At 34.4% G+C, this 26,687-nt stretch overlaps 8 protein-coding genes across 15 annotated transcripts; 6 read left to right on the forward strand and 2 right to left on the reverse strand.

Moving 5' to 3' along the window:
- Positions 1 to 6,813: 6,813 nt before the first annotated feature.
- Positions 6,814 to 7,957, forward strand: LOC120771659 (proteasome subunit alpha type-3). The gene is made up of 3 exons (XM_040099774.1): positions 6,814 to 6,959; positions 7,028 to 7,596; positions 7,667 to 7,957. The coding sequence occupies exons 1-3, from the start codon at positions 6,939 to 6,941 to the stop codon at positions 7,836 to 7,838; spliced, it is 762 nt and encodes a 253-aa protein (XP_039955708.1). The 5' UTR covers positions 6,814 to 6,938; the 3' UTR covers positions 7,839 to 7,957.
- Positions 7,958 to 8,060: 103 nt separating this feature from the next.
- LOC120771658 (probable asparagine--tRNA ligase, mitochondrial) lies at positions 8,061 to 10,477 on the forward strand. The gene is made up of 4 exons (XM_040099772.1): positions 8,061 to 8,221; positions 8,283 to 8,490; positions 8,555 to 8,778; positions 8,857 to 10,477. The coding sequence occupies exons 1-4, from the start codon at positions 8,132 to 8,134 to the stop codon at positions 9,715 to 9,717; spliced, it is 1,383 nt and encodes a 460-aa protein (XP_039955706.1). The 5' UTR covers positions 8,061 to 8,131; the 3' UTR covers positions 9,718 to 10,477.
- Positions 10,478 to 10,909: 432 nt separating this feature from the next.
- Positions 10,910 to 12,097, forward strand: LOC120770072 (origin recognition complex subunit 6). The gene is made up of 3 exons (XM_040097201.1): positions 10,910 to 11,133; positions 11,215 to 11,344; positions 11,395 to 12,097. The coding sequence occupies exons 1-3, from the start codon at positions 11,069 to 11,071 to the stop codon at positions 12,013 to 12,015; spliced, it is 816 nt and encodes a 271-aa protein (XP_039953135.1). The 5' UTR covers positions 10,910 to 11,068; the 3' UTR covers positions 12,016 to 12,097.
- Positions 12,098 to 12,145: 48 nt separating this feature from the next.
- LOC120770071 (stimulator of interferon genes protein) lies at positions 12,146 to 13,577 on the reverse strand. Its single transcript, XM_040097200.1, has 4 exons — positions 13,389 to 13,577; positions 12,785 to 13,338; positions 12,436 to 12,718; positions 12,146 to 12,372 (listed from the first exon to the last, which is right to left on the reverse strand). Exons 1-4 carry the CDS (start codon positions 13,513 to 13,515, stop codon positions 12,266 to 12,268), a joined length of 1,071 nt encoding a protein of 356 aa, XP_039953134.1. The 5' UTR covers positions 13,516 to 13,577; the 3' UTR covers positions 12,146 to 12,265.
- Positions 13,578 to 13,689: 112 nt separating this feature from the next.
- Positions 13,690 to 17,959, forward strand: LOC120770069 (peroxisome assembly factor 2). Of its 5 annotated transcripts, XM_040097194.1 has the most exons (8): positions 13,690 to 13,749; positions 14,005 to 14,223; positions 14,287 to 14,358; positions 14,515 to 14,734; positions 14,909 to 16,198; positions 16,263 to 17,520; positions 17,579 to 17,716; positions 17,797 to 17,959. In XM_040097194.1, the coding sequence occupies exons 4-8, from the start codon at positions 14,723 to 14,725 to the stop codon at positions 17,820 to 17,822; spliced, it is 2,724 nt and encodes a 907-aa protein (XP_039953128.1). In that variant the 5' UTR covers positions 13,690 to 13,749; positions 14,005 to 14,223; positions 14,287 to 14,358; positions 14,515 to 14,722; the 3' UTR covers positions 17,823 to 17,959. The 5 variants fall into 5 exon arrangements, with proteins under 5 accessions (XP_039953128.1, XP_039953127.1, XP_039953132.1 ...); XM_040097193.1 differs by lacking the exon at positions 14,515 to 14,734; XM_040097198.1 differs by lacking the exon at positions 14,515 to 14,734 and having other exon boundaries at positions 17,579 to 17,959.
- Positions 17,960 to 18,193: 234 nt separating this feature from the next.
- Positions 18,194 to 19,949, forward strand: LOC120770070 (nuclear inhibitor of protein phosphatase 1). The gene is made up of 6 exons (XM_040097199.1): positions 18,194 to 18,367; positions 18,435 to 18,649; positions 18,716 to 18,933; positions 19,002 to 19,076; positions 19,142 to 19,667; positions 19,730 to 19,949. Exons 1-6 carry the CDS (start codon positions 18,339 to 18,341, stop codon positions 19,852 to 19,854), a joined length of 1,188 nt encoding a protein of 395 aa, XP_039953133.1. The 5' UTR covers positions 18,194 to 18,338; the 3' UTR covers positions 19,855 to 19,949.
- Positions 19,950 to 20,279: 330 nt separating this feature from the next.
- On the forward strand, positions 20,280 to 22,148 carry LOC120770556 (WASH complex subunit 1). The gene has a single exon (XM_040098132.1). It carries the CDS (start codon positions 20,341 to 20,343, stop codon positions 21,871 to 21,873), a length of 1,533 nt encoding a protein of 510 aa, XP_039954066.1. The 5' UTR covers positions 20,280 to 20,340; the 3' UTR covers positions 21,874 to 22,148.
- Positions 22,134 to 26,443, reverse strand: LOC120770555. Of its 4 annotated transcripts, none has more exons than XM_040098128.1 (11): positions 26,176 to 26,443; positions 25,844 to 26,074; positions 25,707 to 25,789; positions 25,560 to 25,641; positions 25,197 to 25,439; positions 25,035 to 25,136; positions 24,802 to 24,981; positions 24,072 to 24,744; positions 23,840 to 24,017; positions 22,588 to 23,246; positions 22,134 to 22,423 (listed from the first exon to the last, which is right to left on the reverse strand). In XM_040098128.1, exons 2-11 carry the CDS (start codon positions 26,072 to 26,074, stop codon positions 22,155 to 22,157), a joined length of 2,700 nt encoding a protein of 899 aa, XP_039954062.1. In that variant the 5' UTR covers positions 26,176 to 26,443; the 3' UTR covers positions 22,134 to 22,154. The 4 variants fall into 4 exon arrangements, with proteins under 4 accessions (XP_039954062.1, XP_039954065.1, XP_039954063.1 ...); XM_040098131.1 differs by having other exon boundaries at positions 24,802 to 24,955; positions 25,012 to 25,136; XM_040098129.1 differs by having other exon boundaries at positions 25,844 to 26,099.
- Positions 26,444 to 26,687: the final 244 nt, after the last annotated feature.

Below are 26,687 nucleotides of genomic sequence, written 5' to 3' on the forward strand. Positions count from 1 at the left end.
TTTAACTATTCTCCACTTTTGCATTCCTGAATTGTCCATTTTCTTTGATACATTCCATAAGGGTGCATTATACGGTGAACAGCTTTTTTGATTATTCCGTTCTTTTCCATTTCAGTAATTTGATTTTTTATTTCACTTTTGTGTATTTCGGGGTATCTATACAACTTCGTGTATATCGGTCTATCTGAACTTGTATCAATATTATGTTGCACTTCTTTCACACTTGTTAACACGTCACCTTCTCTGAAAAATAAATCTTCATTTTTATTGATCAAATTTTGTAATGACTTTCTTCCGAATTCATTTCCGCGTTTTTTAATTTATTAAAAATATCTTTGATTTCATCGTAATATTCTGTATCTTCATAACACTTTGCACTGTTTTTTTCTTCAATTTCCCTTTTTGGTTTATTTCCCTTAAACTTTTCAGATCTATTTTTGTTTAAATTCTTGAGTTTTATTATTTGTCCGTTTACTTTCAATGTGTTCGTCTTCTATGAAAATTCAACTCCTAATGGAATCAAAACGTCATTTCCTAATAAACCGTCATATCTTCTGTTCCTAAAATCATTCATTACTAGAAAAGTTATTGTTCGTTTTCTACTATCGTAGCCAGCCTTTCTGTTATGGTATTTTTCGGTATTCTAAATTTTCCTTCTAACACTTTTGGAAAAATTCCCGGTTTTATCACTGATGCTTTCGCGCCTGAATTATTAATAATCTTATCGGGGCATCAGTCTCCTTCCAGTACTTCGAAAAGTGCTGGAAAGAGTCATGGTGGAACGGCTTCAGGAGCTAACGCGGGATATGTGGTCGGATAGGCAGTTTGGGTTCAGGAAAGGACGCAGTATAGAGGATGCGTGGTTTTTTGTTCAGAATGTCATTAGGGAGAATGTCAACAAGTATGTCCTTGGCATATTTGTTGACTTCAAGGGGGCGCTTGATTACCTAAGCTGGGATCGAGTGGTGCAACGGCTAGAGGAGCTTGGCTGTCCGGAAATTACTCTTTGGCGGAGTTATTTTTCGTAGAGAAAGTCCTCTCTTGTCGGCATGAATGGGAGTGTGGAGATTGGAGTGGTTCGTGGCTGCCTGCAGGGTTCCATCTGTGGTCCATATATTTGGAACCTTATGATGGACACTCTGCTTGAGTGTGTCATTGCTGCGGAATGACTGGATTTCCGACGATGATGTGGAGAGGGAGGGATATCTAGGAACAACCCCTTCTAGATTATAGGGTTAGGTGTAGGTGGCAAGAACGTAGGGACAATAGTCCTAACGGCCGAGTGACGTTCGAATACATTCGGGACGTGGGGTTCGTTGAGGGTAACCCAGACTTCAGATTTTGTTTGATTCAGGGTTTCCTGCCTACGGGGCATGGGCCTCTGAATGCATTTTTGCATCAGAGGCACCTATCGGATACGTCGGGGTGTTTTTGTGGGGCGGGGTCAGAAAATTGGTCGCATTTAATTACGGAGTGCCCGATGTACTCTGACATTAGGGATCTGAGTGGTATGAGGATTAGCTGGACTGATGGACGATTAGATGTTAGTGGTATGATCTCCACTAGTCGGAATACCGAACAGTTAAGGTTGTTTGCGCGTGAACTATTTAAGCGGCGAAGGCGGTTAGCTGGAAAATAGGGTTAGTTTTTGTATGATTGGTGTGTGTAAGTGATGTATGTATGATGTCCAACCCCTGGCCACCAGTCCAGAGCCGTATGGAAGCTCAACTGGTAGTAGTTTCGGCTACGAGGTCTGACCGGAGACTTAATTCTGGTACCACGGGGAGGAGGAGCCCTTGGAGGTAACTCCAACCCGCTCATGCGGACTGGCCCCTCGGGGAGTATCGTGGTGGTTGTGGTTGAATCCCAAATGCGGGAAGAACTGACTTTGTCAGTTGAATGTTGAAGCATGACAGAGGTTTTAGATGGGCCTCGAACCCGACCAAGGTGGTTAGTGTGTCCATTCCACACTGCCAATTGATTTGATCCGCTGGGCTTTTGAGCGCCGTGGAGTAAGGCTGTCGTCAGCAGGTACCCACGTTAAACACACCGGACGTTGTCCAATTATATTCGTAGGTATGTTCATGCGTATGTATCAGCTCATTGTGTAATTATGTTCGTTTGTAAGTTCATACGTATGTTATCACCTTATTCAGGGGTGTTGTGGAATCTTAGTTGTCGGAATCAGAATTGAAACCGATCAAAAAAGTAGTAGGTGTCATGAATTCTGATATTCTCAGGGGTGTTGTGGAATCCAAGACAGAATTGCTTAGTTGTCAGAATTGCAAACCAATTCTGATTATCAATGGTGTCACAGAATCTGATTGGATTTTCGTCTTTTTGAACATACGCAAAACCAATATTCGAACCAGCTGTTTAGTAATGTGGCAAAACTTGCAAATGAATACATTTGGAGGCAATCCTATTAAAGTTTTTAATGAGTTCCGAATTCAAGAAAGATTTTAAGAGATAACATTTATAGTTGGCATTTATAGATGGCAATCCGAAATATTGTCGAAGCTAGAAGGGAAATAGTGACCGAGCGATATATGAGCGCTTGGGCAGAAAGCGAAAACTTTGACTCGGTTTTTCATTTTTACGATTTTTCTTAATTGGCGGACAGGATTGAAACAAACTAAACGTATGGAAATGAGGAAAAGTTTATTATCTTTGGCATTAAATTATCTTCTATTTAAACTAAAAAAGTTAAGAAAATTTAAGTTTGAACATACATATGTTTAAGCAACATAAAGTAACAAATTTTTTGGTCAAAACCACTTTTTAAAAAAATTTAGAATTATATTTTTTGAAATTTTCCTAGTTTAATTTCGACCTGCATACTTTCCGCCGTCCGACAAATGCACACGCGAGATGCATCGGGCAATTGCTTCCCTAAGGCACAATATCAAAGAATTCTTATCCAAAAAATTTTCGGGTGATGTTTAAATAATATATATGTTTAAATATGTTTATAAACTATAAACCCTAGAAATTTTGTTTTAATCAATTATTTCTTTCCCTCCCAAAAAAAACATGAAGCCTCTAAAGCGGCTCCCCCCTTAAATATCCGCATTTTTTTCCAAAACTCAATAATTGAGACATTTCGTACTTTATTCTTATGTTTTCTCCTATAGAAATAAAAATAAATCAATTCGTAACAATAAAATAACTCGATTTTTTAACTTACATTTCAAATCTGTGTGCGACTATCTTCTTGATTTGTTTCTGACAGTAAAACCGATAAAATCGGTTTCTGTGACATCCAAAACCGATACAAATTCTGTTTCGAATATCAAACCAATAATGTCTGAATTCGTGACACCTACTGCTTTTTTTGATCGGTTTCAATTCTGATTCCGACAAATATCAGATTCCACAACACCCCTGATTATTGGTTTGATATTCGAAACAGAATTTGTATTGGTTTCGGGTGTCACGGAAACCAATTATATCAGTTTTGCTATCAGAAACATAGTAAGAAGATAGTCGCTCACAGATTTGAAATATAAGTTAAGAAATCAAGTTATTTTATTATTTCGAATTAATTTATCTTTATTTCTATAGGGGAAAACATAAGTATAAAACACAAAATGTTTTAATTATTGAGTTTTTGGAAAAAAAATCCGGATATTTAAAGATATTAGATTTACAAAACGTAATTTAACATCCAAAATCGTCTTTATTCATTCGATAATTGTTATCTCTTAAAATCTTTCTTTAATTCGGAACTCTTTAAAAACTTTAATCGTATTGCTTCCAATTTTTCATTTGCAAGTTTTGTCACATTAGTACACAGCTAATTCGAATATTGGTTTTGCGTATGTTCGAAAAGATAAAAGTCCAATCAGATTCTGTGACACCATGGAAAATCAGAATAGGTTTGCAATTCTGACAGCTAAGCAGTTTTGTCTGGATTCCACAACACCCCTGAATATATCTAACATATAAAAATAAGTAGGGGTTTCCTTCCTGACGCTGTAACTCCAGAACGAATGAACCGATTTCCACGGTTTTGCATTCGTTGGAAAGGTCTCGGGCTCCGTGAGGTTTATAGCAAAGAAAATTCAGGAAAAATTTCAACATAAAAGCGAGAAAATCTTTTTTTTACATTTATTTATAACTCAAGAACGGCGGAACCGATATGGCTGAAAACTGGTGAAGAGGTAGCTTAGAACCAGGGTAAGGACATAGGATACCTTTTATCTCTTTATATCAAAGTTTAATACAACTCATAAATACAAAAATTATATATTAAATAATAAGCATTTTTTCAAAATTTGATTATTTCATTTCTTCAAAAAAAAAAAAAAAACAAAAACAATAAAAAAAAAACCTCACATCTATATATGTATATAAAAGAAAGTTGTTGTCAGTTACACCATTTATAACTGAAGAACGGCTAAACCGATTTGGCTGAAAATTGGTGGGGAGGTAGCTTAGAACCAGGGTAAGGACATAGGATACCTTTTATCTTCTTATGTCAAAGTTTAATACAACTCATAAATACAAAACTTATATTTCAAATATAATAAGAATTTGTTCAAAATTCATGTTTGTAGGAATCATTTAAATATATGTATGTATGCGTCCAATTTTAAACAGATTCTTCCTCAAACATAGTACAATTGCTAAGTATTTGGAATAGTAGAAAAAACCTGCAACCAAATACGAAATGAAATAGATTATTACTGGGTCAGTAATCAGTCATTGGGTATATATTATACCCCGTGCATCCCAAAAGGCTGATGTCATAACCTTTCTAGCCGACTTTTTCGTCTTTCCACGCCTAAGGACCGGATTATCATGTGAAGTCCACTAGAATGACTGTCGATTGGACTTCAGTGTGAATTGATGGAGCTATGTTTCTATTGTCACACACTGACGCAAGAATTCTGTTTTATTACGATTAGAGAGCACTCAAACACTTCTCAGAATGAGTTATTCGTTGTTTTTGTTGGATTATGAACTTGCGAGGCACCCACTTTGCACAGAGCTTTCGCCTCTTTAGAGCTTCATTGTCCTCGGTGCTCATTCCTCCTGTTTCCAGCTTAGCAAATATTTTTTGAAAGGTGGATTTCCCTGAGCCCATATTCAACAGTATTTTCCCAATGCTTTATTAACACACAAAATGCTATATGATCCATTTTTTTGTAAACTAACACAAGTTGCTTCACAAAAATGCTATATCTCATTAACTAATAGTTATAATTCAACTTATAGAAATCATATAGATGGTAGTAGTTGTATTATCTATGTATCAGCCACAGTGAAGCGTGGACGGGTCCTCTAGATGATGATGTTCAGAATATTGGACTTATGACGATTCTTCCATCATCTTATATCGGAAGCCCACGCCACATGCACGAATACGCTCAAGACGCTATGACGTACGTGCGAAATTATGGAACTCCGGATTTATTTATTACGTTAACATGCAGTCCGAAGTGGACGGAAATTGAACGTGAGTTGGAATCGGGCCACAAACCGCAAGATCCCCATGACATAATCGACAGAGTATTTCAGCAAAAACTAAAGGTTATGATGGATGGGCTTACTAAGTATCGAGTTTTTGGTGGCACACGTTGTTATATGTGCTCGGTGGAATGGCAGAAGCGTAGACTACCGCATGCTCATATCCTAATTTGGTTGCTGAACAAATTACATTCAAATGATGTGGATGACATCATATCAGCTGAAATTCCTGATCCAGTCACTACACGACATTGTGACGACACAGATACTGCATGGACCGTGCGGTGCATTAAATCCATTATCGCCTTGCATGGCTGATGGAAAGTGCACAACACGATATCCGCGACCGTTAGTTGCTGAAACAGTCACAGGGAACGATGGATATCCAGTTTATCGTCGGCGTTCAAAAGAAGATAATAAAGTTAAAGTTCAAAATCAAGAGATTAAGATAGGAAATGAATTTTTGAAGCGCGGCGCGAAAAAAAATAACCATGGCAACCCTTTTCTTATTGTGCAAATGCAGAGAATTGTAACTAAAATAAAATAATTAAAATAAAGCTTTATTTACAACAAATATTAAAAAAAATAATATGCAGAAACGTTATAGTGAAGTGCTAGTACGTGAAAAGTGCATAACATAAGTGAAAAAGTTACTCACAATATGCAAATTATCAATGTAAAAGTTGTCAATTTTTCAACTTTAAACGCAAATATCTTTAAAACTATAAGTCAGCGGCAACTACATATATGTATATATATATATTTTTGTGATCTGGAGAACGTCACCTTTCCAGTGATACCCATTTTATTCCCGAAATCCGGGGATGCTATTCTAAATTTTACCCGTAAATAATAAGCAAATTTGATAACAAAACCATAACTGCGCAACTCATTTTAAAAAATATAAAACTTCACAATTAATACTACACGCGAAAATACAATTCGAATTCACATTCAAAGGCGCGGGCGAATAATAAGTACACCGTGACGTCAGCAAGAACAGCTGACTGAAAACAAACATGCGCATTGCGTAATTTCTTTCTCTATCATTCTTGCCGTCTCGTCGTTTCTTGTAAATTATAGTCGATTTTGTTTTGTTTTCGCATTCATGTTCACCAAAATATGTATGTATAAGAATTCATTGATATTACTTTAACTCTTTAGGGAAAACACTATTGATTAATATTTACAAATTTTTATTTAATTTAATAAATATATACATCCGTCCACTTACGACATCTGTGATGATGTGATGTGAAACGAAGTACTCTATCTTAGTTCTTACATCTGAACATATGTTAGTCTGGCAGCATTAGCCAATGAAAAGTCAAAATTGGTTGTCAAACTTCTAACCTAACAAAGGCAAAATAAGCCGTTTCATCGCTCGCAAACAAAACTAAAGCTTTCCACTTTTTTACTTTTTTCCATTTGTTATTATAAATTAGTGAATTTAAAAATTATAAGAAATGAGTTCTATCGGTACAGGGGTGAGTTCTGATTTGAAACGTTGATATTCTCAGCCATTTATTCCAAATATGTTTTGTACATTTTATAGTACGATCTTTCGGCATCACAATTTTCGCCTGATGGTCGGGTCTATCAAATTGAGTACGCTGGTAAAGCGGTAGAAATGAGTGGAACGGTAATTGGAATGCGTGGAAAAGATGGTATTGTTTTGGCCGTAGAAAAAATTGTTACCAGTGCTTTGTATGAGGATGACGCAGCTACACGTATATTTACTGTAGACAAAAACATTGGTATTGCCATTGCTGGCCTTCTAGCTGATGGGAGATATATAGTGGACATCGCTCGACAAGAGGCAGCTAATTTCCGTCAACAATTCGAACGTACAATACCTTTGAAACAATTAACTGAACGTGTATCAGCTTATGTGCATGCCTATACGTTGTACAGCGCAGTGCGCCCATTCGGTGTGTCTGTAATATTGGCCTCATGGGACGAGGAGCAAGGACCACAATTATATAAAATCGAACCTTCTGGTACTTCATTCGGGTATTTTGCCTGTGCTAGTGGCAAGGCCGAACAACAAGCTAAAACAGAAATGGAGAAACTAAAATTTGCGGAGATGAGTGTGGACGATTTGGTTCAGAATGCGGGCAAGATGTAAGTACCTACATATTATTTCCATACACGAGTATTCAAAGAGGTATATTTTTTGGTTTAATTATGTCAGCATTTATTTGGTACATGATGAACTCCGAAACAAAGATTTCCATTTCGAAATGAGTCTGGTCAGCAAAGAAACAAAAGGGCTACATCGTTTAAATCCCCAGCCATGGTACGATCAGGCAGTTCAAAGTGGTCTAGCGGCAAAGAATGAAGACGATAGTGATAATGAAATATAAAATATTTTTTATTTAATTCTAAATCTCTATATAGTAACTAATCTATTTGATTTGGTTTCTAATATTTCAATATGGTTTTACCCTAAAAAAAATAAAATCTCGTGCACATGAGAAATAAATGAATTGTTTGCTTTATGAAATTCTGTTAAATTGGTAAGATTTCATCAAGTTTTAATACAGTGCAAGTCAAACTATCATTATAAATTATTCTTGTGAATGGCATATAAGCAGATTGCCGGTTCAGCAAAAACAGCTGGTGAACCAATCCTTAGTAATTAATCATAAAGCTTAAAATGTTTCTAATAAGACGTTACTTTAGTGGGTTTCAACACATAAAAGCAATTACAAATACTGCTAAACCTGGAGACCGTCTTGATGTGCTAGTACGTAAGAAGTGATTTAATACATTCTTCACATAATTTTCAATTATAAAACTACAATTAGGGATGGATCAAAAACATACGGCGCTTGAAGAAAAATATATTTTTTGACCTTAACGATGGTTCCACTGTACGTCAATTTCAAGTGGTCATACCGAAAACAACGGACACAAAGGATATAAGTGTTGGGAGTAATATCCGTGCATCCGGGTTCATACAAGTAGCGCCTAATGGCCAACTAGAATTACACGCCGAACATGTAAAAGTAATAGGTGTTACACAATATTGAAATTCCCAACATATACGGAACAATAAAACTGATTGTTTCTTTTGTAGCTGACGGCCATATAACAGATTATCCTTTTACGCCAAAGCAGCAGCATCCTCCTGAATATGTTCGTGAACATTTACACCTGCGTGCGCGTGTAGATTACATAGCGGCGCAAATGAGATTGAGGCATCGTGCATTGAAGGCGATACATGACTATATGGATGAATTGCACTTTGTCCAGATTACCACTTCCGTTCTTACAACAAATGACTGTGAAGGTGCTGGAGAAGTATGTATTCAATTTGTAAATAAAAAAAAATGAAAACTTATTGTGAATTATTAAATATTTTATACTTAAAAAATGCAGATTTTCAGAGTGCAACCAGATTCTGATGTGCTCCTCAAGGAAATGGCCCGACCCAATATTCCCACTGAGCATAGTTACTTCGACAAAAAAGTGTTTTTGTCCGTTTCAGGGCAATTACATTTAGAAGCAATGTCACATGGATTGGGTAATACATACACATTAACCCCAGCATTTCGCGCTGAAAATTCTAAATCGCCACTACATTTATCGGAATTTTATATGTTTGAGGCTGAATTAGCATTTATGGAGGACATTTCCTCCTTAACCTCATTCATTGAGAAAATGATAAAAAACGTTACATTACGGATTATAGAATCAGCAACAGACGATTTAAAATTTTGTCAAGAAAAAGCATTAGGTTCTGCTTTTGAGCTACCTTGGCTGAAAGCAGCGTGGATCACTCTTAGCTATGATGAAGCTTTGGACATTTTAATAGCAAATAAAGAGAAATTTAAAACAGCACTTAAACCAAGTGAAGGATTTTCTAAGGAACAAGAATTATTCCTCGCCGACCATTGTGGAACTCCAGTGTTTGTTGTTGATTGGCCTTCTGATCAAAAGCCTTTCTATATGAAAGTGGTTCAAACAAAACCTGATCGAGTTCATGCTCTAGATTTGTTAATGCCTGAAGTTGGAGAATTGTGTGGAGGGAGTTTACGTGAAAATGACGAGATGCGTTTGAGGTCACATCCACGTTTACCACAAGACTTGGAATGGTATTTGGAATTGAGAAAGTTTGGCGGCGTTCCTACAGGTGGTTTCGGCTTAGGTTTTGAGCGCTACCTTCAATTACTCAGTGGAGTAAAGAACATACGTGATGTTATACCATTTCCACGATACCCACATAGTTGCCAAATGTGAATATATTTATGTTGCTTTTATTACTATGCATATTCATGAAGATGAAAAGTTGACAATGAAAGTAATAATAATAATTAATATTCTTTAAAAGCAACAAAAAAAACATTTTCATTAATTTAAATATATTTTGTCACCTATTACGTATACGGATTTCGATATTCAATTGTTTAGATTTGCCAAGTATTAATCTTTGCACTGTATTTTCATATTGGAACATTATATACACATACTTTGAGCCGCTGTAAGAGAAAGTACAATGTTTCCACGACAGTCGAGTCTACGTAACTGGAGCGGACCTAAACTCTTTCCGGCTAAGGGTCGTCAACTCTGTTGAATTCTGCCGCTACAACAACAACAAAGTGCAATGGTTTAAGCTTTACTGGATTGATTTTATGGGCAATAACATGGATATCACCAAAAATTATAAAAATATTAAATTTATATACACACATACATATGTATGTAGTAATGTCAAATAAAAGTTTTTAGCTTCATGGAGATAATAAATAATACTGTTTATCGCCTTAAGCAATCAGGGATACACAGCCTAATATATGAATCCCAAAAAATCAGTTTTTGGACAGGAAGTACCAATATCAATTGCTTTATAAAGTGCTGAACACATAGAGCGCGACAGACTGCAAGCCACATTTGTCAAATATTAAATGCACGACTGCAGGCCGTCAGTTGTCACTCTCGCTAACTTCAAAATATTCTTATATTTGCCAACGACAGTAGAGTTGACAGTAGAGAGGAGTAATGCCACTAATAGGTAAAATGTAAAATTATTCAAAGCTCTAACAAACCTGGCGTTATTTTACAAATAAAAGCTTAAAATAATTAAAACAAATAAATTTACCGATTTACTTATTTTTTGCATAAAAAATTTCACTTTGAACAAAATATTAAAATTTCATTGAAGTGAAAGGTATTAGCAGAGAACGTAAATTATATGATATACGTTCTCTGGTATTAGTATAGCTTCAACGAAATTGTGTACATGCAAAATGAACAGCTGTGTTGTCTTGTGAACATGCCGGCAATTGATATGTGGCTGCCTTCTTACAAATGTTCATGTAGAAGGATTCACGGCGCCATTTACAGTTCATTGTCGTGTTGCCATGTCGTGTCGCGCTCTATGTGTTCACCACTTGAGAGTTAATATTTTAAACGTCAAACTTTCACATATTTATTTTCACAACATTTTCGCGCGTAAACGCTTCAAACTAAATAAGAGTGCTGCGAGTGCAAAAAATAATTCGGTGTCATATTTTTATTTTTGAGTTCATATTTGTTTACGACAGCAATTAATAAAAAAAAACAATAAAACGTGCCAAATAAAACCAAAGTCATGGCCACTTTAATTGAGCAAATGCTAACTAAAATGGGGCTACGGGACGAGCCCAGTATGCAAAGGTCAGTATCACTGACAGAATTTTTAAAATGAAATATATAATAATTGAATGCATATGTATGTCCATACTTTTGGATTTTTAGCAAGACGTTAGAATTGTTGCGTATTCTTGAGTTACGTTCATCTAATGCGCCACTACAGCTAAATGAATATGCAAAAACAGTGCTCTGCGCGGATATTGCGACCACAGTATTGGGCATAGCTTGTGATATGGTAATAAATTTATAGTAAAAATGTGTAATTTTTAAAGGACGCTTTTTTAGGAGCAAAATGTTAAGTTATCCACTTTGCGCAAATCACATTACAACAAACACAAACGTATGATTGAAAAAATCCTAGATGTAAATAAAATCGTCGGTGTGAATGACATATGTGTACAATTAAATATAACTGAGGTTTCACAAAAGGCTGTAGAATTATTAGAATTGTACAAAACTATTATGGCAAAAGAAAGCGCCAATGATGAAAATGATCTAATCCATCCTCAATATGCAGCAATGGCTGTATTCCAGGCTGCCAAAATATTAAAACAAAAATCATCAAAAGCGAAAATAATGAGTTTTAGCAATTTGCGGCCAACTCAATGGCAACAACTTGAACTGCGATGGAATAAATTTTTAACCAAATATTATAAAGAAACATCTGATAAAAAACAAAGGCTTCGTGTTGGAGAATCTAATGAAGAAACTGAATCTCATGCAGAGTTTTTAAAATCGCAAAGTTGTGTAGAAAATAAAAAACGTTTAGCATCTTCTGTAGAGGATTACGAACAATGGAAAAAGCGAATTTTGGCGAAGGCAGAGGAGCAGTTAAGGCATCAACTAAGGCATGAGCAACAAGATGAACTTCGAATTGATAAAGAAAACCTAATTTTAGGAATGTAAAGTATAAATAAAGCGTATGTTGACCTGGTTTCAAAGTAGAAGATATATTTAATAATAGATCTATTAAATGAAGGTTATTTGAAAATTTAAAATATATGTATATTTTTTTTAGAAAATTTTGAGTATAGAATTACTAACTACTAACTGGTGGAATATATTTGTACATTTTAAAATTATTTTTCCAATTATTAAATAAATATAGGTACAAAACTATTAGTGTTGTATAATTTAACTATCTACTTATCTATTATCAATCAATTTTAGTCATATTCGCCGACTGTTTAGAAAGTATCACCTTTTCAAAATGGTTAAAAAGCATCTCTCCTATGTCCTGTTTCTCACCATTCGGTTTGAAATCTGCATTAAATAATGAAACCGCATTGCTTTCTTTTGAACCTTTGAAGTTTTTTATATACTCACCATTATAAAAAATTAACTCAATCTCCTCTTCTGTATCTGGACAGTTATATATCAATTGCTTCAAGTATTTATAAAATTTCAATAGAATTTCCCGCTGCATTTCCTCTATTTGTCTTGTTTTTGTGGCTGGAAAATGTAATGTTTCGAAAAATGTTAAAATTGGTGTTGCTCCTTCCAATGATATATAATAAAACCGATTATTGATAGGCATCCGAAAACGGTAAACATCATTTTGATACGGACGATATACTCCAGCACGATTCAGACGCACCTCAGATAGTGGCTATTAGAAAATATGAGTTCTTTTATATAAATAAAGAAATAACAAGAGTTTATACCATTTAATTACCTCCGCTTTTTCTAAATAAGGACTTTCAAATTTAGACTTAATAAACAATTTGCTTGGTACTAGTATAACCAATCGATGGATTGCAAATTGTACACCATGACTTTGTTCATAGAAATTTATTCGATCGCGTATACCGGTATTATTAGTATGTGCTGGTATAGTTAATTTCAAATATCCATGAAAAAAGTTAGCTGCCATACTTGACGCAGAATCCAAACCGTGATTACCACGTATAAACATTGCATTGTCTAGTGTGCTATGACCCATTTGAGCCAAAGATATTAACCACCAAAGTGGCATAAAGGCGAAAAAAATCGCTGGCGGTATTAAATGCAAGCGTTCCGTAAATTTAATGCGCACTAAAGCTACTACAACAACGCAAAAGAAAACCACTAATGTGGTGGGATTGTAACAATATGCTCGACACAATATTGTCCAAAAACGTTTTTCGGGTAAGTAGTGATTTTTATATTTAAAGTTTTCCAATAAAGCTTTATAAAATCGAAGAAATAAATCGGCGACAAAGAATGTTACCAAAAAATATACAACGTTATCTGAAAAAATAAAATGATTAGTATATTACTTAAATACCTAAAATACGTACCTATATATCCACCAAACGCACACATTTTTGTTTTTTTTAACCTCTTAGGCTGTAATTTACACTTTCTTTTTTCTAAAGTCCGATCAATTTCTTGGGGAACGCAAATTTCTTCTTCATAAACTCTCATAATTCGCGGCTAATACAACTACTAAAAAGAGTAAGGAAGGCCTAAGTTCGGCTGCATCTAAATACTTTATTATCTAAAAAAAATATATATATACTTATATACATATATACTAAAGACGAAAAAATGCAAATCTGCTATATTTCCCCAATTATTGAATTTACTAACTCTATATCTAAGTATTCCCATTAGCTTTACAAACAGCCATTGGTGAACAAAACTATTTTACCTACTTATGTAAGTATAGATATACTTATGTATAGTTTTTGATATTATCGTAAGCTTCCAAGAAAATATCAAAGATTATTTGATATATTAGAAATACTCAGCATAAAAATAGGAATCAATATTTTTGACTTCCTACAGCAATAACATCAGAGATAGAAATAGATGGAAAGGAAAAATAGATTATTAAAAGAAAAATAGGGAATAATGTTGGAACGTCGAAAACTCTTTAGTAAGCCTATAATATATATTTGCCTTTCTCTGTAGGATTTTCATTGATGAAAAGCTGATATCGAAAAGTTGAAATGGTTGTTGCATTTCCAGGAGATGAGACAGGTTGTAGCTCCATTTGATATAAAGGATTTTTTATAAAAACTTAATTGACGTTTTTGTTGAGAATGTAAAATCAGCTGTCTATAAACTATTGTGAATAACAACCAAATTATTTGGTAATGGATCACTGAATTGTTAAAACCATTAGTAGAAGTAAGTTATATATTTAAAAATTCATTTATATTTTCTGTATTAAAAACATTTATTATTATTTAGAAGTAAGAGGAAGTATAATTACGAAGAAGAATTAAATCTGAGGAAATGAAGAGACGTGTGATTGTCAAGAAGGTAAAGTCCAAATAAACAAGTTATTGTAGAAACGACCTTTTGGTCTTGTGGTTTACGCTACAACATATCCATACATATGTAAATATTATATTTTTGCTATATATTTATGTACATACTTATGTGTACCCAAGTTGGAAATTGTCCTTTAATTTTCAGTTGCACAAACGGTAATGCTTTGGCTAAAGAGGTGGAGAATTCAAAATATGTATTATTTTTAACCTTGCATCAGATTTCTACATGTCAATCAATACCTATGTACATAGATGTTACCACCTAAATCATTTTTCGATTAACAAATATATTTGTATTATTACTGTTCTGTACGTCTGAATATATAATATATATTCTACTAATTGAGACAACAATGGTCGTGGAGGTATGTGAAATTATATTACCTTCTAAAACATTTTGATATCTCATAATATACATATAAAACTATCTGTATACGCCTCACCCTCACACTCGTAGCATATCCTTTATATTATAATAATAGTTAGACTTTAACCTATTTATACTAACTAAAAATGTTATGATTTTTGCAAATCCTTAGAAAAAGCTTGCAACCAGCAATTCTAAACGGTCCATCGATGATGGTTCGCCTACAAAATACACGTACACTGGACGAGTGTTGGAATTGATTGAGGCCTATAATGTTGCTGTACAAATTTTATATCCGAAATATCCCTGGTACATATTCCCAGGACATCTGATCTTTGCAATTTATAAACGCTATATGAAATTTTATAAGGGTAAATTTCGTATGGTACCCATACCAAATGCTTTATACGAATTTTTAATTGCCAATGAACTCATAAAAACGGAGCATATCGCCTTTACACCAAAAGATGTATATGATGAGTATGTAGAATCAGCAGATGTCAATTTAGTCAATTTGGTTATAAATGCTGAGAACGCCCTACATAGCACATCCAAAATGACCAATACGAAAAATGTAAATCATACGTCTGACGATGTTATTAAACAAATGCTTAGCAGTGCGCCACATACAATCGTCGCACAGATACTGCCAACTGTTAACTGTCAATCGAATTGTATATTTGTTAAAGAGAATTTCTATTCTAATTTAATGGATCGGTTTCGTGTAACCAATGATTGCAGCCAACGAACACGCTTCTGGGTACATTTAGAGCACTTAAATGATGAGCAAACGATTCCAAGCATTGCTAGCAAAGCGCATGTCTATTTGTTAAATAGTCCATACGATTTACCTACCGAAGTGTCCGAATTAATACTTAATAATTACTTCAACACGCCTCGACTACTACATCGTGGGCACACATATCGAATTGAGGTTGACGCTCATCTGGTGGGCACTGCAGCCTACGCACATTATTATTTAATTTTTGCTTACTTGAAGTGTATTTATTTCCGATGTGCCCATCTGGAGGTAAAAGGCAATGCTTTTGAGATGCAAGCAATTGTTGCTAAGAACTTCACCAACCTGGTACAAGTGCCACATACTCATCATTTTATACCACGACAGCTAATAGACAATATAGCAATTACGCATAATTATCCCACTGGTTTGAGACGTTCATATCACTTATTACGTAACTCAATTGATGCTTTTTTGCCTAAGAAGACTGCATGTTTGTCCTCCAAGCATATTTATCCTTTATTTCTCTTGCAAGGCGAAAGGGGCGCTGGCAAAACGAAATTAACTAATGCAGTTGCTCAAGAGTTAGGCCTACACTTGTTTGGAGTTGACTGTGCTGAAATAGTATCACAAGTACCATCTCATACAGAAATGAAATTAAAAACTGTTTTCGCAAAAGGTAGCATTAGTGAACCCCTTCTTATATGCTTTCATAACTTTGAGGTAATTTATTTCTGCAATTAGAAATTCAAAAACTAAATTTAATAATTTTGTACGCACATTTCAGATATTTGGTATCGATAATGAAGGAAATGAAGATTTACGCTTATTATCCGCATTTCAAGTGCAAATTCATGAATTATTTGCCCACGACCGCAAGCACCCAATTGTTATTGTCGCTTTGACAAATGAAAAGTTTCTCAAACCCATGATTCAACGACTTTTCTTAGAAGTTATATACTTGGAGACACCAACCAAAGACGAACGCTATAACATTTTATGTTGGTTACACACTCGTGAATTATTCAACGATACGATTTTCAATAAGAGGGATATTTCTTCTGTACCACTATTCAGTTTAGAGCAGCGAGATCGTTATATGAAACAAATTTCAGAGAAATGGTGGAATGTGAAATCAATTTTGCGAGAAGTTGCCGACAAATCACAAGGTTTCTTATTAGGCGATTTGGAAATGTTGTATGAAAATGCGGTTCGCGCTTTGCGCAAATGTCGAGAGACTAAATCAAAATCGTGTCTTAAATTGATGCACTTCTCCAAACACCTTAGTGAAATGCAAAACTCTTTTGCTAATAGTCTTGGTGCACCTAAAGTACCCAAAGTACTTTGGTCTGACATAGGTGGCCTATCCAAACTTAAAGATGAGATTCAAAGCAGTATCGGCTTGCCATTGAAACATATGCATTTAATGGGTAAGAATTTAAGACGTTCAGGAATATTACTGTACGGTCCACCAGGAACAGGCAAGACATTGGTTGCCAAAGCAGTTGCGACCGAATGCAATATAAGTTTTCTATCAGTGCAGGGACCGGAGCTACTAAATATGTATGTCGGACAAAGTGAACAAAATGTACGTGAGGTGTTTGAACGCGCTCGTTCCGCAACTCCTTGTGTACTGTTTTTGGATGAACTTGATTCTTTAGCACCGAATCGTGGAGTTGCTGGTGATTCTGGTGGTGTTATGGATCGAGTTGTGTCTCAATTACTTGCTGAAATGGATGCTCTTGGTGATGCTACAAAGCCTGTATTCATATTAGCTGCCACAAATCGTCCAGATCTTATTGACCCGGCATTACTACGTCCAGGTCGTTTTGATAAGCTATTCTATGTGGGTCCATGTACAACAACCGACGATAAAGCTGCTGTTTTGCGTGCACAGACACAGCGTTTTAACTTGGCTAAAAACCTGAATTTGAATGACATTGCTGAATATCTCAAAGGAGACATGTCTGGTGCAGATTTATATTCAATTTGTTCGAATGCTTGGCTATCAGCAGTTAGACGTACTGTTGTTAATCATCTCAAAGGTATTCAAACACGTTACTTAAATAAATATTAATATATATGTAATATTACTACTTACAGAAAATATAAGTACTGAAATTCTAGCAGCTGATAAGGTACTTGTGGAGATGGACGATTTCACGAAGTCTTACAGCAAATTTGTACCATCAATTAGTAAAACCGATTTGGATTATTTTAATCAATTGAAGTCGTCATACGGTATATAAACATATGAAAATTGATTGGTTGTTTTTATTTAATAAATATTGTTCATTTTGTTAACGTTCTTTTATGCAAAGAAAATTGTGTGATTCCCCTTGAGTGAGATTATGAAGACTAGGCCACATATGAACTAACTGTGCAAATTCGACATGTCTCCAAATTTTTCAAACCAACATTTCGATATCTGTTCATATGTTGGTCAAGTGAATTACAATATATTTAGTTTTACTACTAAAGCAATTCAAATGTTTCAACATTATTTTGTTATATTAGAACAATTGTTCTTATACATTTTTGAAAATATTTTAAGTTAAGATTATTCACTTTATTTATAAATATGTATTGTTAAAACCGTTTTTGGCGATATGCAATTTCGTTAAAATAAACATGTATATGTGATTTTTATGTTTGTAAATACATAAATTTTGTGCCACCCTTTTCTTAAAGCATAGAATATTTTTTCATATATGCAAAGTTGGCATCTCTAGTAACGGATGGGTTGAGAGACCATAGCAGGAAAATAATAAACAATTTCTAACAGTTTGATCTCACAAAAATCATTATTTTTAAATATAAATACTATAACACTTTGCTTAACTTTAAAAGTTAAGAAAATATTATGGCCAATAGTTACGATATACCAAGTTGGTAAGAATTTGTTAACCACATTTTTTTGATATTGTAAAAGCGAAGTGCCGATTTGTACAATACATAGGGCTGGTAAACCCCCCACCGGATTGCATTTGGATGTCCTGAAAGAAGACAAGTTAGTGCAAAAACTAATGGTGGATGAGAAGCGATGCTACCTCTTCGGTCGCAATAGTCAAATGAACGATTTTTGCATTGATCACGCCTCCTGTTCTCGCGTGCATGCCGCGTTCGTGTATCATAAGCACTTGAACATTGCTTATTTAGTAGATTTGGGTTCAAGTATATACACATATCAGAATATTCATTGCTTTATGTTATTTGACAAATCTTTTGAATTTTCAATAGCCCATGGCACATTTATTGGTACATTACGTTTGGAACCTCACAAGCCAACACAGCTACAGATTAATAGCACGTTTCACTTTGGAGCTTCTACCCGACGCTATATTTTAAGAGAACGGCCATCGGCTGGTCAACGCAATAGCATTATGGAAGATTTGCCCATGAATGAGACAAGTGATGGAGCTTTGCTCGGTTTGCCTGAAAGTCAAACCGAATTGGATGTAAGCATATATGTAAAACGTTAAGTGTGAAATAGTTCATTCATTTCTTCTCTATCGACTATTAATAGAATCTTACCGAATATAACACTGCCCACAACCGACGTATTTCTATGTTAGGAATTGCAGATGACAATCTGAGAAAAGTAAGTTACGTCCAAAAACATTTCAGAAATATCTTGTTTTTTTTTAATATCAATATATTTTATAGCAAAACGCTGCAAAACAAAGTGGACGTAAGCGACGAAATGTAACATTTAACGATGAAGAAATAATAATAAACCCAGAAGATGTTGATCCAACTGTCGGACGTTTCCGTAATTTAATTCAAACAACAGTGGTGCCTGCGAAACGAGGTCGTTTTGATTCTGGTAATCAAATGGGGATCCAAACATCGCCAAACAATGGAAGCTTGTCTTCTAACAATTCGACTAGTCATCATATGTTCCAACAAAGTTTAGCTGACCTTAAACAACAAGTTGATGCAGTACCATTATCGCCTAATTCTCTCTATCAAGGTCTTCCAGCTTCTATACATGACTCGCACCCAAATCCAAGCTTAAAATTTAACAACAGCAACTCAGATTTTGATATTACACCCATTGCTATGGGCACTAAATTGGGTTTATTGTTGCCTAATCCTGCGCCTGATGTAACTCCAGTCATTGAACCATCACATACTAAGTCATTAGCCGGACACACAGCCTCACAAAAGCTGGGGCAAGTTAATGCAAACAGTGCGCATCTCTATTATATATTATTGAACTCAAATTCATGTTGCCTAAATTTGTTTTTTCAGTACGTTTCGATCCACATGCCGTAGGTGGTGCAGGTTCATCCGAAGGTGGTGTGCATGGACCACAAAAGAAAAAATATGCCAAGGAGGCATGGCCTGGTCGAAAGCCAATGCTGGGTCAACTTTAATTATTTATTTGTTATATGTATGTACGCAAAAAATGGAAATCACCATTTTTAGTCAAAATAAAGAATTAAGTTGGAAAATAGGAATTATGTACATATGTCAAAATTTCATTTCCGGAAAACTATAGCGATTACTATTTGTTAGATATTTAACATCGTTTTGATGGTTTTTCCTTTAGTAATTTCGTTTATTTCGATTATTTTTTATATGACTACTTCATATAAAAATTTAAGTAAAAGGGTTTTTATACAGATATACATATGTATGTATATTCTATTAAAGAATCTTTCAAGGCACCTTATCAGGCATACCCACTCAATACAGTGCTTTTAAAACTCAATTATCAGCTGTTACTTTAGTTGCTAAATTGCACTTGTGAAGAATAAAGTCAAAGCTTTGGCTTACAATTATTACTTAATTTTTTAAATACACAGCTATTAAACAAAATATAGAAAACAATATAAATACAAAATACGTTAAGGCTTGCAATGTATACAGTACCTGTGATACCTCCTGATCTACGACATGAAGAAACAATCATCCAAGCAGCCATAGCTCTCAGTTGTCTTCAAAAAACAATAAATTCTGTATTTGACTGCATTGATAATCGTACCCAACGCAATAATGCCAAAGTACAAGAGTTGAGTACGCGTATTGAACGGGCACAAGCAAAACTACGCAGTTTGGTGGGCACAAAAAAGGCAATCAAAATTTACGCTCCAGCTCGTTTTCCATCAACCCAAGTTTTTTATGATATACCGCAAACCTTCGGTAATTCGGAAACAATGTTGGACGAACATATAAATAATCAAAAACATAAAAAACAATTAAATTATGAAGTGCACAGCCGTATAGATGCACCTGCAACGCAAGCGTTACAAGAAAAATTGGTTTTCTTTCATGTACGCTATAAGAATATGAATGAATCATTTCCGGGTAATACTGTAGCTACCAACAGAATACATGTAAACAAAAGTTCTGGTATGGGTATAGTACCTGAAAAATTACGATCAGTATCCTCATTGTTACATTGTAATGGCAACGAAATGGTTTACGGTCAAGAAAATGGTGAAAAGGAGGCATGGAAAAAAGCTAAGCTCTTTAAATTACAACGTCAACGTCAAGATAATACCGAAATTAAGCAACTTTTAGATCCAGCACCCTATTCATTAGCGCATCGCAATCAAAAAACAGATTCTTTAGGAGGCCTTCGCTACACACCACGATTGCATGACGCACCGGAAATCAATCTACCACTTGACTTGCCCGATTTACCTGGTATTGCTGATGATATACAATTTGAGGGTAAAGAGCATCAGCAAATTGCCCCATCTTTATATATCGAAAACTTACCCGATCTGACTGAGTTAGAGGAGGCAGCTACAATTGCGACAAATATATCTAATCCTACTGAAAAACAGGGTATTGCACTTGAACATTCTTCTCAACCGCCGACAACGAATACAGTCCCGGCTCCAATTACAAAAAGTGTACAAGTATCAGTGGCACCAGCACCCCCTCCACCGCCTCCACCACCACCATTACCTCCACCACATACATCGACAACACCAATGCAACATAATGCCAAAAACGAAAACTCGAATTTACAAAACCCTAACACCAATAATGCTCGAACTGAGTTAATGGATGCTATACGAAAAGCGGGTGGTGCAAGTGGTGGTAGATTACGTGCTGCCGCTGCTGCCCCGGTTGATGTAGTCGATACTAAATTACGAACCAAAAATAATGAAATCAAACCTATAGCAAGCAAAAGTGGTGGAGGAGATCTCATGGCTGATTTACACAATAAATTATTAATGCGACGTAAGGGCATTTCAGGATCAAAAGACCTGGAAAATAATAACGCTACTAATTCTGTACGCAAAGGAGATACAACTTCTACCGATAATCCAGTTATGTCTCGTTTATCGGCACTAATACCACCACCCACCGGGCGTAAAAACTCTGATGACGACGACGATACCCACGACGAGGACAACGATACAGATTGGGTGGAATAGCAATGGTTTATATGTAATAATATACAGTAATGTGTGAAGTGTAATAGCTCTTTTACTGCAAAGATTTGATGCCAATTTCAAACCACTTGTGCCTACGTTTAAATTACACAATACTAAAAATGTGTTATCCACAAAATTTGCAAATGTGTATGAACATATAAATTATTTATTTTTTAAATTCAAATTAACGTTCGATGAAAATAGAATATACATGTTTTTTAAAATGATACATTATAAACATATCCAAAATATAAACGCAATTAATTTACCATCTATTTTTTCTACAATATTTTATTCACCTTAGTAAGTACAAGACGCTCTAAATGCTCATCAGTTAGATGTTGACCTTTTTGTCCATTAATTACATTCAGAAATGTGCGGAAAAATTTTTCCAATAGCATTGAAGTAGCTGGCAAGGTATTGTACTTAAGGAAAACTTTCTTCACAATTGGATACCGATTTAAGCAAGATAAAGTTTTATCATCATCGTGCAAATAACTTGAGAACTCTCTACGTATAGCGATGCATGGTTTATTATCTAATGGCGGATCTATAATAGAATTGTTTGTAATTATTTTGCGCAAGATGGTTTTATCGAAACTGACACATACATATGTATATCTTGTTCATTTTCTTATTTTAAACTCTAAATTCTTGAATACGTTAAATTAGTTTTAAAATCATAACCTTAAGATAATAATAAACAAAAATTACCTTCGTTATCATCCGGATTAAAGCAGAGAAATGAATCTACAGATGGCGGCCGCTGCTCCCTTAAATCCTCTGCCTGTTCATTATCTATATAGAACTCTTGTGCATAGTCTATAAAAAGAAGCATTATCCTATCGGTCGTAATATTGGGTGCTGTCTCACGCAAAGCTTCCACAAAACGCATTTTTACGGCAGGGCAAACTACTGCTGCAATTAAGGCATCGTTGCACTCAGGGGTAACCTCAAAATAGCTTCGTAAACGACACAATAAAGCATCACTCATATTCTGTGCCACAGTATGCAAGTGTTTTATGTGTCTACTTTCATGTAATTTTTTCAATTTCACCTTAATTGTAACAAGAGATGGCAGAAAATAACCAAAATATAAATAATTGCCTTGCTGCAAAAACTCTATAGCATCTGCAATTGGCTTGAGTATCATGCAAAAGTCTTCCAGATATTCTATGTCGATTTGGACTAATTTGGGTTGGTTTAAAAAATTGCATAACTCGTTTATTTTGTGTTTTTCTTTGATAAGTTGTGTTAACGATGTATACCATATTGGCCAACGCACATCAGATAGTGGCAAATGGCCTTCAAATAAAAATCTCGCAATTTCATTAGCATCAACATCGCTGCATTTGTTTAATAAAATTAAACAGCTAAAATATTTTGTAATGTTATTTAAATTAAATTAGTTGAGAGGTTTTGTTATATTAGGAGTAGTCAGGGATTTCATATGAACAATTTCTTTAAAAAATTCTCTTGAAATTTAAGGTAAATCCGACAAATACTTTTCGAATAATTCTCTAATTAGCAAAGCGTATCGGACGTTCTAAAACGTTCGAGAGCAGGTATCTGCAAGCGAACAGTAAAATTGAGTGTAAAACTTTAAATGATTTTTCTGAAAACTATGTTTTTTAAACCAATAACCACTGTAGCTCGAAAACAGCTCGGTGGATTTTAATGAAGTTTATACAGCTGTTTTTAAAATTGAAAAAAGGGGGCCTGATCGAAGGACTTTTTAATCTAGATTTTTTTTAAATGGTGTATTTTCTCCGAAAATAAAAAAAATGCTGTAGCTGCTGTAGATTTTGTTAATTAAAAAAGCTTCGATCAGGCACTAGATTATCTATTAATACAATACAACTATATTTTTTTTTTGTAATTTACAGACAAAAAAATTTAAATTTATAATTTTTTTATGTCTCTGACTACACCTAACCGTAACCTTATGTAAACTCAATGTAATTACCGCGTTAAGGCATGCTGCAGTCTGTCATGGGACTTCAATATTCTATCGAAATCAAATACTGTCAGTAAATGCAGACTATGCTCACCATGTTTAAATTGCTTCGAAAGTTGATTCAGTAGGCCTTGGGCATTACTATAAGATATATTGAGATCGTCGTTATGGTCATCGGGACAGATGCCTTTCAAGAAAATCGAATATTATGAATTAATACTAGTACGTAATTTCCACTTACTTTTAATACTAAAATTATGGTAAGTTTGTACGAAATCGCGCACATTATCAATCACATTATAAATTATTTTTTCATCGCTCAAATCGTACTTATTTTGAATTTGCGTTATCACAGCTTCGATTTCCTTGTGAGTGGGTGAGTTACTCAGCTTAACGCAAGCTAAAACAGCCATTTGACGTTTTAATTCATTATCCAACCAAAAAATACTATAGCCAAAATAGTGTGTTTTCCGACTGGTCCATATATCAGCAGCACCGCAAATATACGGTATCTCCTCCAAATTACGCTTAATATTCTCTACGAAGCCGACATGCATATCATCTAAGCGAGCGAGTAACTGCGCACAGGAGCACATTGTTAATCCCGTGTTCCGAAAAAGTTCAACAAAAGATGGTTCTTCTAAAACAGAAACTGGAATATTTGATAACAAAATAAAATTCAAAACTTTTTCCACAAACGGTAACTGTGTTTGCTGCCTATTAAGCGAACGTCGGCATCTGGTACTACTGTTGAATTTCTCTTGCAAATACATATTATACTCTTTGAAATGGCATGAACGCAAATGTTGTACAAAATTTGAAGTGACTCTTAGTGGCCCTTTCACGAATTTATCATTGTCGCAGAATTGACAAGCAGCTACAACGCTAATCGAAACGCGATTGCTACTCATATCCTGAAACAAATTGCAAGACTAAAATATGGATTTACATATATTGTTAAGATTTCATACTTGTTCGACTATTTTAAAATATTTGCCATTTAATATTGTAGGAATCTCGTTTGGATCACATGTTAATTGGCATGTGCTGACTGTCTCTCTTTTCTCCAGACTTTCTTCCGATATATGTGTATCATTGGATTCAGCTGAATACAAGTCGGAGTTACTGCAAATATAATCTAGAAAGCCACTCTGAAGTAATATTTATTTTATGGAACTTACTCTAAATTATTTGAATTATTTACCGACGTTGGTTGCATGTCATCAATATATATAGAAGCACCTTCTGAGCTTTGTTCTTTATTGTCGTCATTCATATAGTTTTCCGTTCTTGAGTTATTTTCATTCTGTGACAAGTTCACTTAATAACATTTGGTAATACGAGTAGATATACATATATAAGTTACCTGTCCCTCCCCTAGTTGGGATGCTTTTCGCTTTTGAGTACGTCTTCCTCTGGGTGTACGCGAATGATTTTGTCTTTCAATAATGAATTCTTCGTACTTTTCTGGATGCAGAGTTTTTAAATGACGAACGAAATTCGATGTAATTCGCATAGAACCCTGTATAGATCTCACCTTTTCACGTGGACAATGTTGGCATACAGCTACAATACCCCGTGTCACCCGCTGATGTTCAGTAGCACTCATCTGTGATAGGCACATAATTATTAATGGTTTAATTTTACTATTAAATTAAAATTAATTAATGAAAATCCTTTTTCATTCTCCAATATAATGTATAAAAATCTTCTTCGCTTTAGGAAATACCTCTTCTATAATTTTGAAATATTTTCCGTTTACTATGACGGGTATATCATCGCATTCAGCTGTTTGAACATCTGATTTATTGCTGCATAATTGCAAATAAAGAATTTTTAATCGACATTTAAAATTTAATATATATATTATACCTACCTTTTTTCAACATTACTTAAATGGTCAGCATTAGTGTGTAAAAAAGAGTATTCACTCTCAGATTTAATATTTTGGCCGCAGTGCTAAAATTAAATTAATCAATATGAAACGTTTTATGAGTGTATTTTAAAAAATACCATTTGATCAAAAGATGCTTCTCTATGCATAATTCCATGTTCATTAATCCTTCCTAAATCTTCTGAGTTGTGTATATAAGTTTGATAATTAACATAGTGTCCACTGTTGTTACCATGAAAGTTTGAAGGAACCTTGTTATACTGGTTGTTATGCATTGTGGTAAAGTCATTTGTAATGCGTTCTGAAGCAAATTCACATTCCGATTTCACCGAAGTATTCGTTGGATCCATCTAAAATTTTAAACAACAAATATCACTGAAATATATTTCTTATTAAATATCCATTCGTTAAATAAGTTAAGCCGTTTTACCTTTTGTTTTGAATTACTTACATAGCTTGTTTGTTTAGCGAATTATTTTTATTAAAAATAATATAAGGATTCCTTTATTTGTTGTCGTTAATTTAATCATTTCCCTCACTTTCTAGTTCAATAAGATGTTTGCATCAAAAGGAAAAAACTGTTCTTTACTGTAATATCACTAAGTGTATTTTTTCACTATGAACTCTCAGCTATTTAAATTCAAGAATTATTCGAACGCCAACAATTTTTGAACTTCAAATATAATTGCCAACTAATTATTTAATCAATTGATTGGCTATTATGATTAATCAAAATGGATTCAGAAGGAAAGATTTATTCCAGCTTTACATTTGATTAAATAAAATTTTAGAGTTGCCGCATAATGATTGGGAAAAAAATGCTACTTTTTTCAATTTCATAACTTAAATAAACTTCAAATATTATTTATTAATTTATTTCTAAATTAAGATGTGAATTTTATAGATATTTTAAGTAAAAATATTTAGAAATCTATTTAAATAATTTGGGTTCTCACAAGTATG

Source organism: Bactrocera tryoni, chromosome 3 (assembly GCF_016617805.1).
Source record: "Bactrocera tryoni isolate S06 chromosome 3, CSIRO_BtryS06_freeze2, whole genome shotgun sequence".
Classification (NCBI taxonomy): Eukaryota; Metazoa; Arthropoda; class Insecta; order Diptera; family Tephritidae; genus Bactrocera; species Bactrocera tryoni.

Bases quoted from the DNA above. Each gene is read 5' to 3' on its own strand.
- LOC120771659 (XM_040099774.1), top strand. From the start codon at position 6,939: ATGAGTTCTATCGGTACAGGG. The intron at 6,960-7,027 runs GTGAGTTCTGAT...TACATTTTATAG, and splicing joins TGAGTTCTATCGGTACAGGG to TACGATCTTTCGGCATCACA. The intron at 7,597-7,666 runs GTAAGTACCTAC...TAATTATGTCAG, and splicing joins GTTCAGAATGCGGGCAAGAT to CATTTATTTGGTACATGATG.
- LOC120770556 (XM_040098132.1), top strand. From the start codon at position 20,341: ATGTATACAGTACCTGTGATACCTCCTGATCTACGACATGAAGAAACA.
- LOC120770069 (XM_040097193.1), top strand. From the start codon at position 14,332: ATGAAGAGACGTGTGATTGTCAAGAAG. The intron at 14,359-14,908 runs GTAAAGTCCAAA...GCAAATCCTTAG, and splicing joins GACGTGTGATTGTCAAGAAG to AAAAAGCTTGCAACCAGCAA. The intron at 17,521-17,578 runs GTATTCAAACAC...TACTACTTACAG, and splicing joins TGTTGTTAATCATCTCAAAG to AAAATATAAGTACTGAAATT.
- LOC120770072 (XM_040097201.1), top strand. From the start codon at position 11,069: ATGGCCACTTTAATTGAGCAAATGCTAACTAAAATGGGGCTACGGGAC. The intron at 11,134-11,214 runs GTCAGTATCACT...TTGGATTTTTAG, and splicing joins GACGAGCCCAGTATGCAAAG to CAAGACGTTAGAATTGTTGC. The intron at 11,345-11,394 runs GTAATAAATTTA...ACGCTTTTTTAG, and splicing joins TGGGCATAGCTTGTGATATG to GAGCAAAATGTTAAGTTATC.
- LOC120770555 (XM_040098128.1), bottom strand. From the start codon at position 26,074: ATGGATCCAACGAATACTTCGGTGAAATCGGAATGTGAATTTGCTTCA. The intron at 25,790-25,843 runs GTATTTTTTAAA...ATTTAATTTTAG, and splicing joins AAGCATCTTTTGATCAAATG to CACTGCGGCCAAAATATTAA. The intron at 25,440-25,559 runs GTATTTCCTAAA...TGCCTATCACAG, and splicing joins ATTTCAAAATTATAGAAGAG to ATGAGTGCTACTGAACATCA.
- LOC120771658 (XM_040099772.1), top strand. From the start codon at position 8,132: ATGTTTCTAATAAGACGTTACTTTAGTGGGTTTCAACACATAAAAGCA. The intron at 8,222-8,282 runs GTACGTAAGAAG...AACTACAATTAG, and splicing joins GAGACCGTCTTGATGTGCTA to GGATGGATCAAAAACATACG. The intron at 8,491-8,554 runs GTGTTACACAAT...TTTCTTTTGTAG, and splicing joins CGAACATGTAAAAGTAATAG to CTGACGGCCATATAACAGAT.
- LOC120770071 (XM_040097200.1), bottom strand. From the start codon at position 13,515: ATGAGAGTTTATGAAGAAGAAATTTGCGTTCCCCAAGAAATTGATCGG. The intron at 12,719-12,784 runs GTAATTAAATGG...ATTTTCTAATAG, and splicing joins CTTATTTAGAAAAAGCGGAG to CCACTATCTGAGGTGCGTCT. The intron at 12,373-12,435 runs GTGAGTATATAA...TATTTAATGCAG, and splicing joins TGAGTTAATTTTTTATAATG to ATTTCAAACCGAATGGTGAG.
- LOC120770070 (XM_040097199.1), top strand. From the start codon at position 18,339: ATGGCCAATAGTTACGATATACCAAGTTG. The intron at 18,368-18,434 runs GTAAGAATTTGT...TACAATACATAG, and splicing joins AGTTACGATATACCAAGTTG to GGCTGGTAAACCCCCCACCG. The intron at 19,077-19,141 runs GTAAGTTACGTC...TATATTTTATAG, and splicing joins CAGATGACAATCTGAGAAAA to CAAAACGCTGCAAAACAAAG.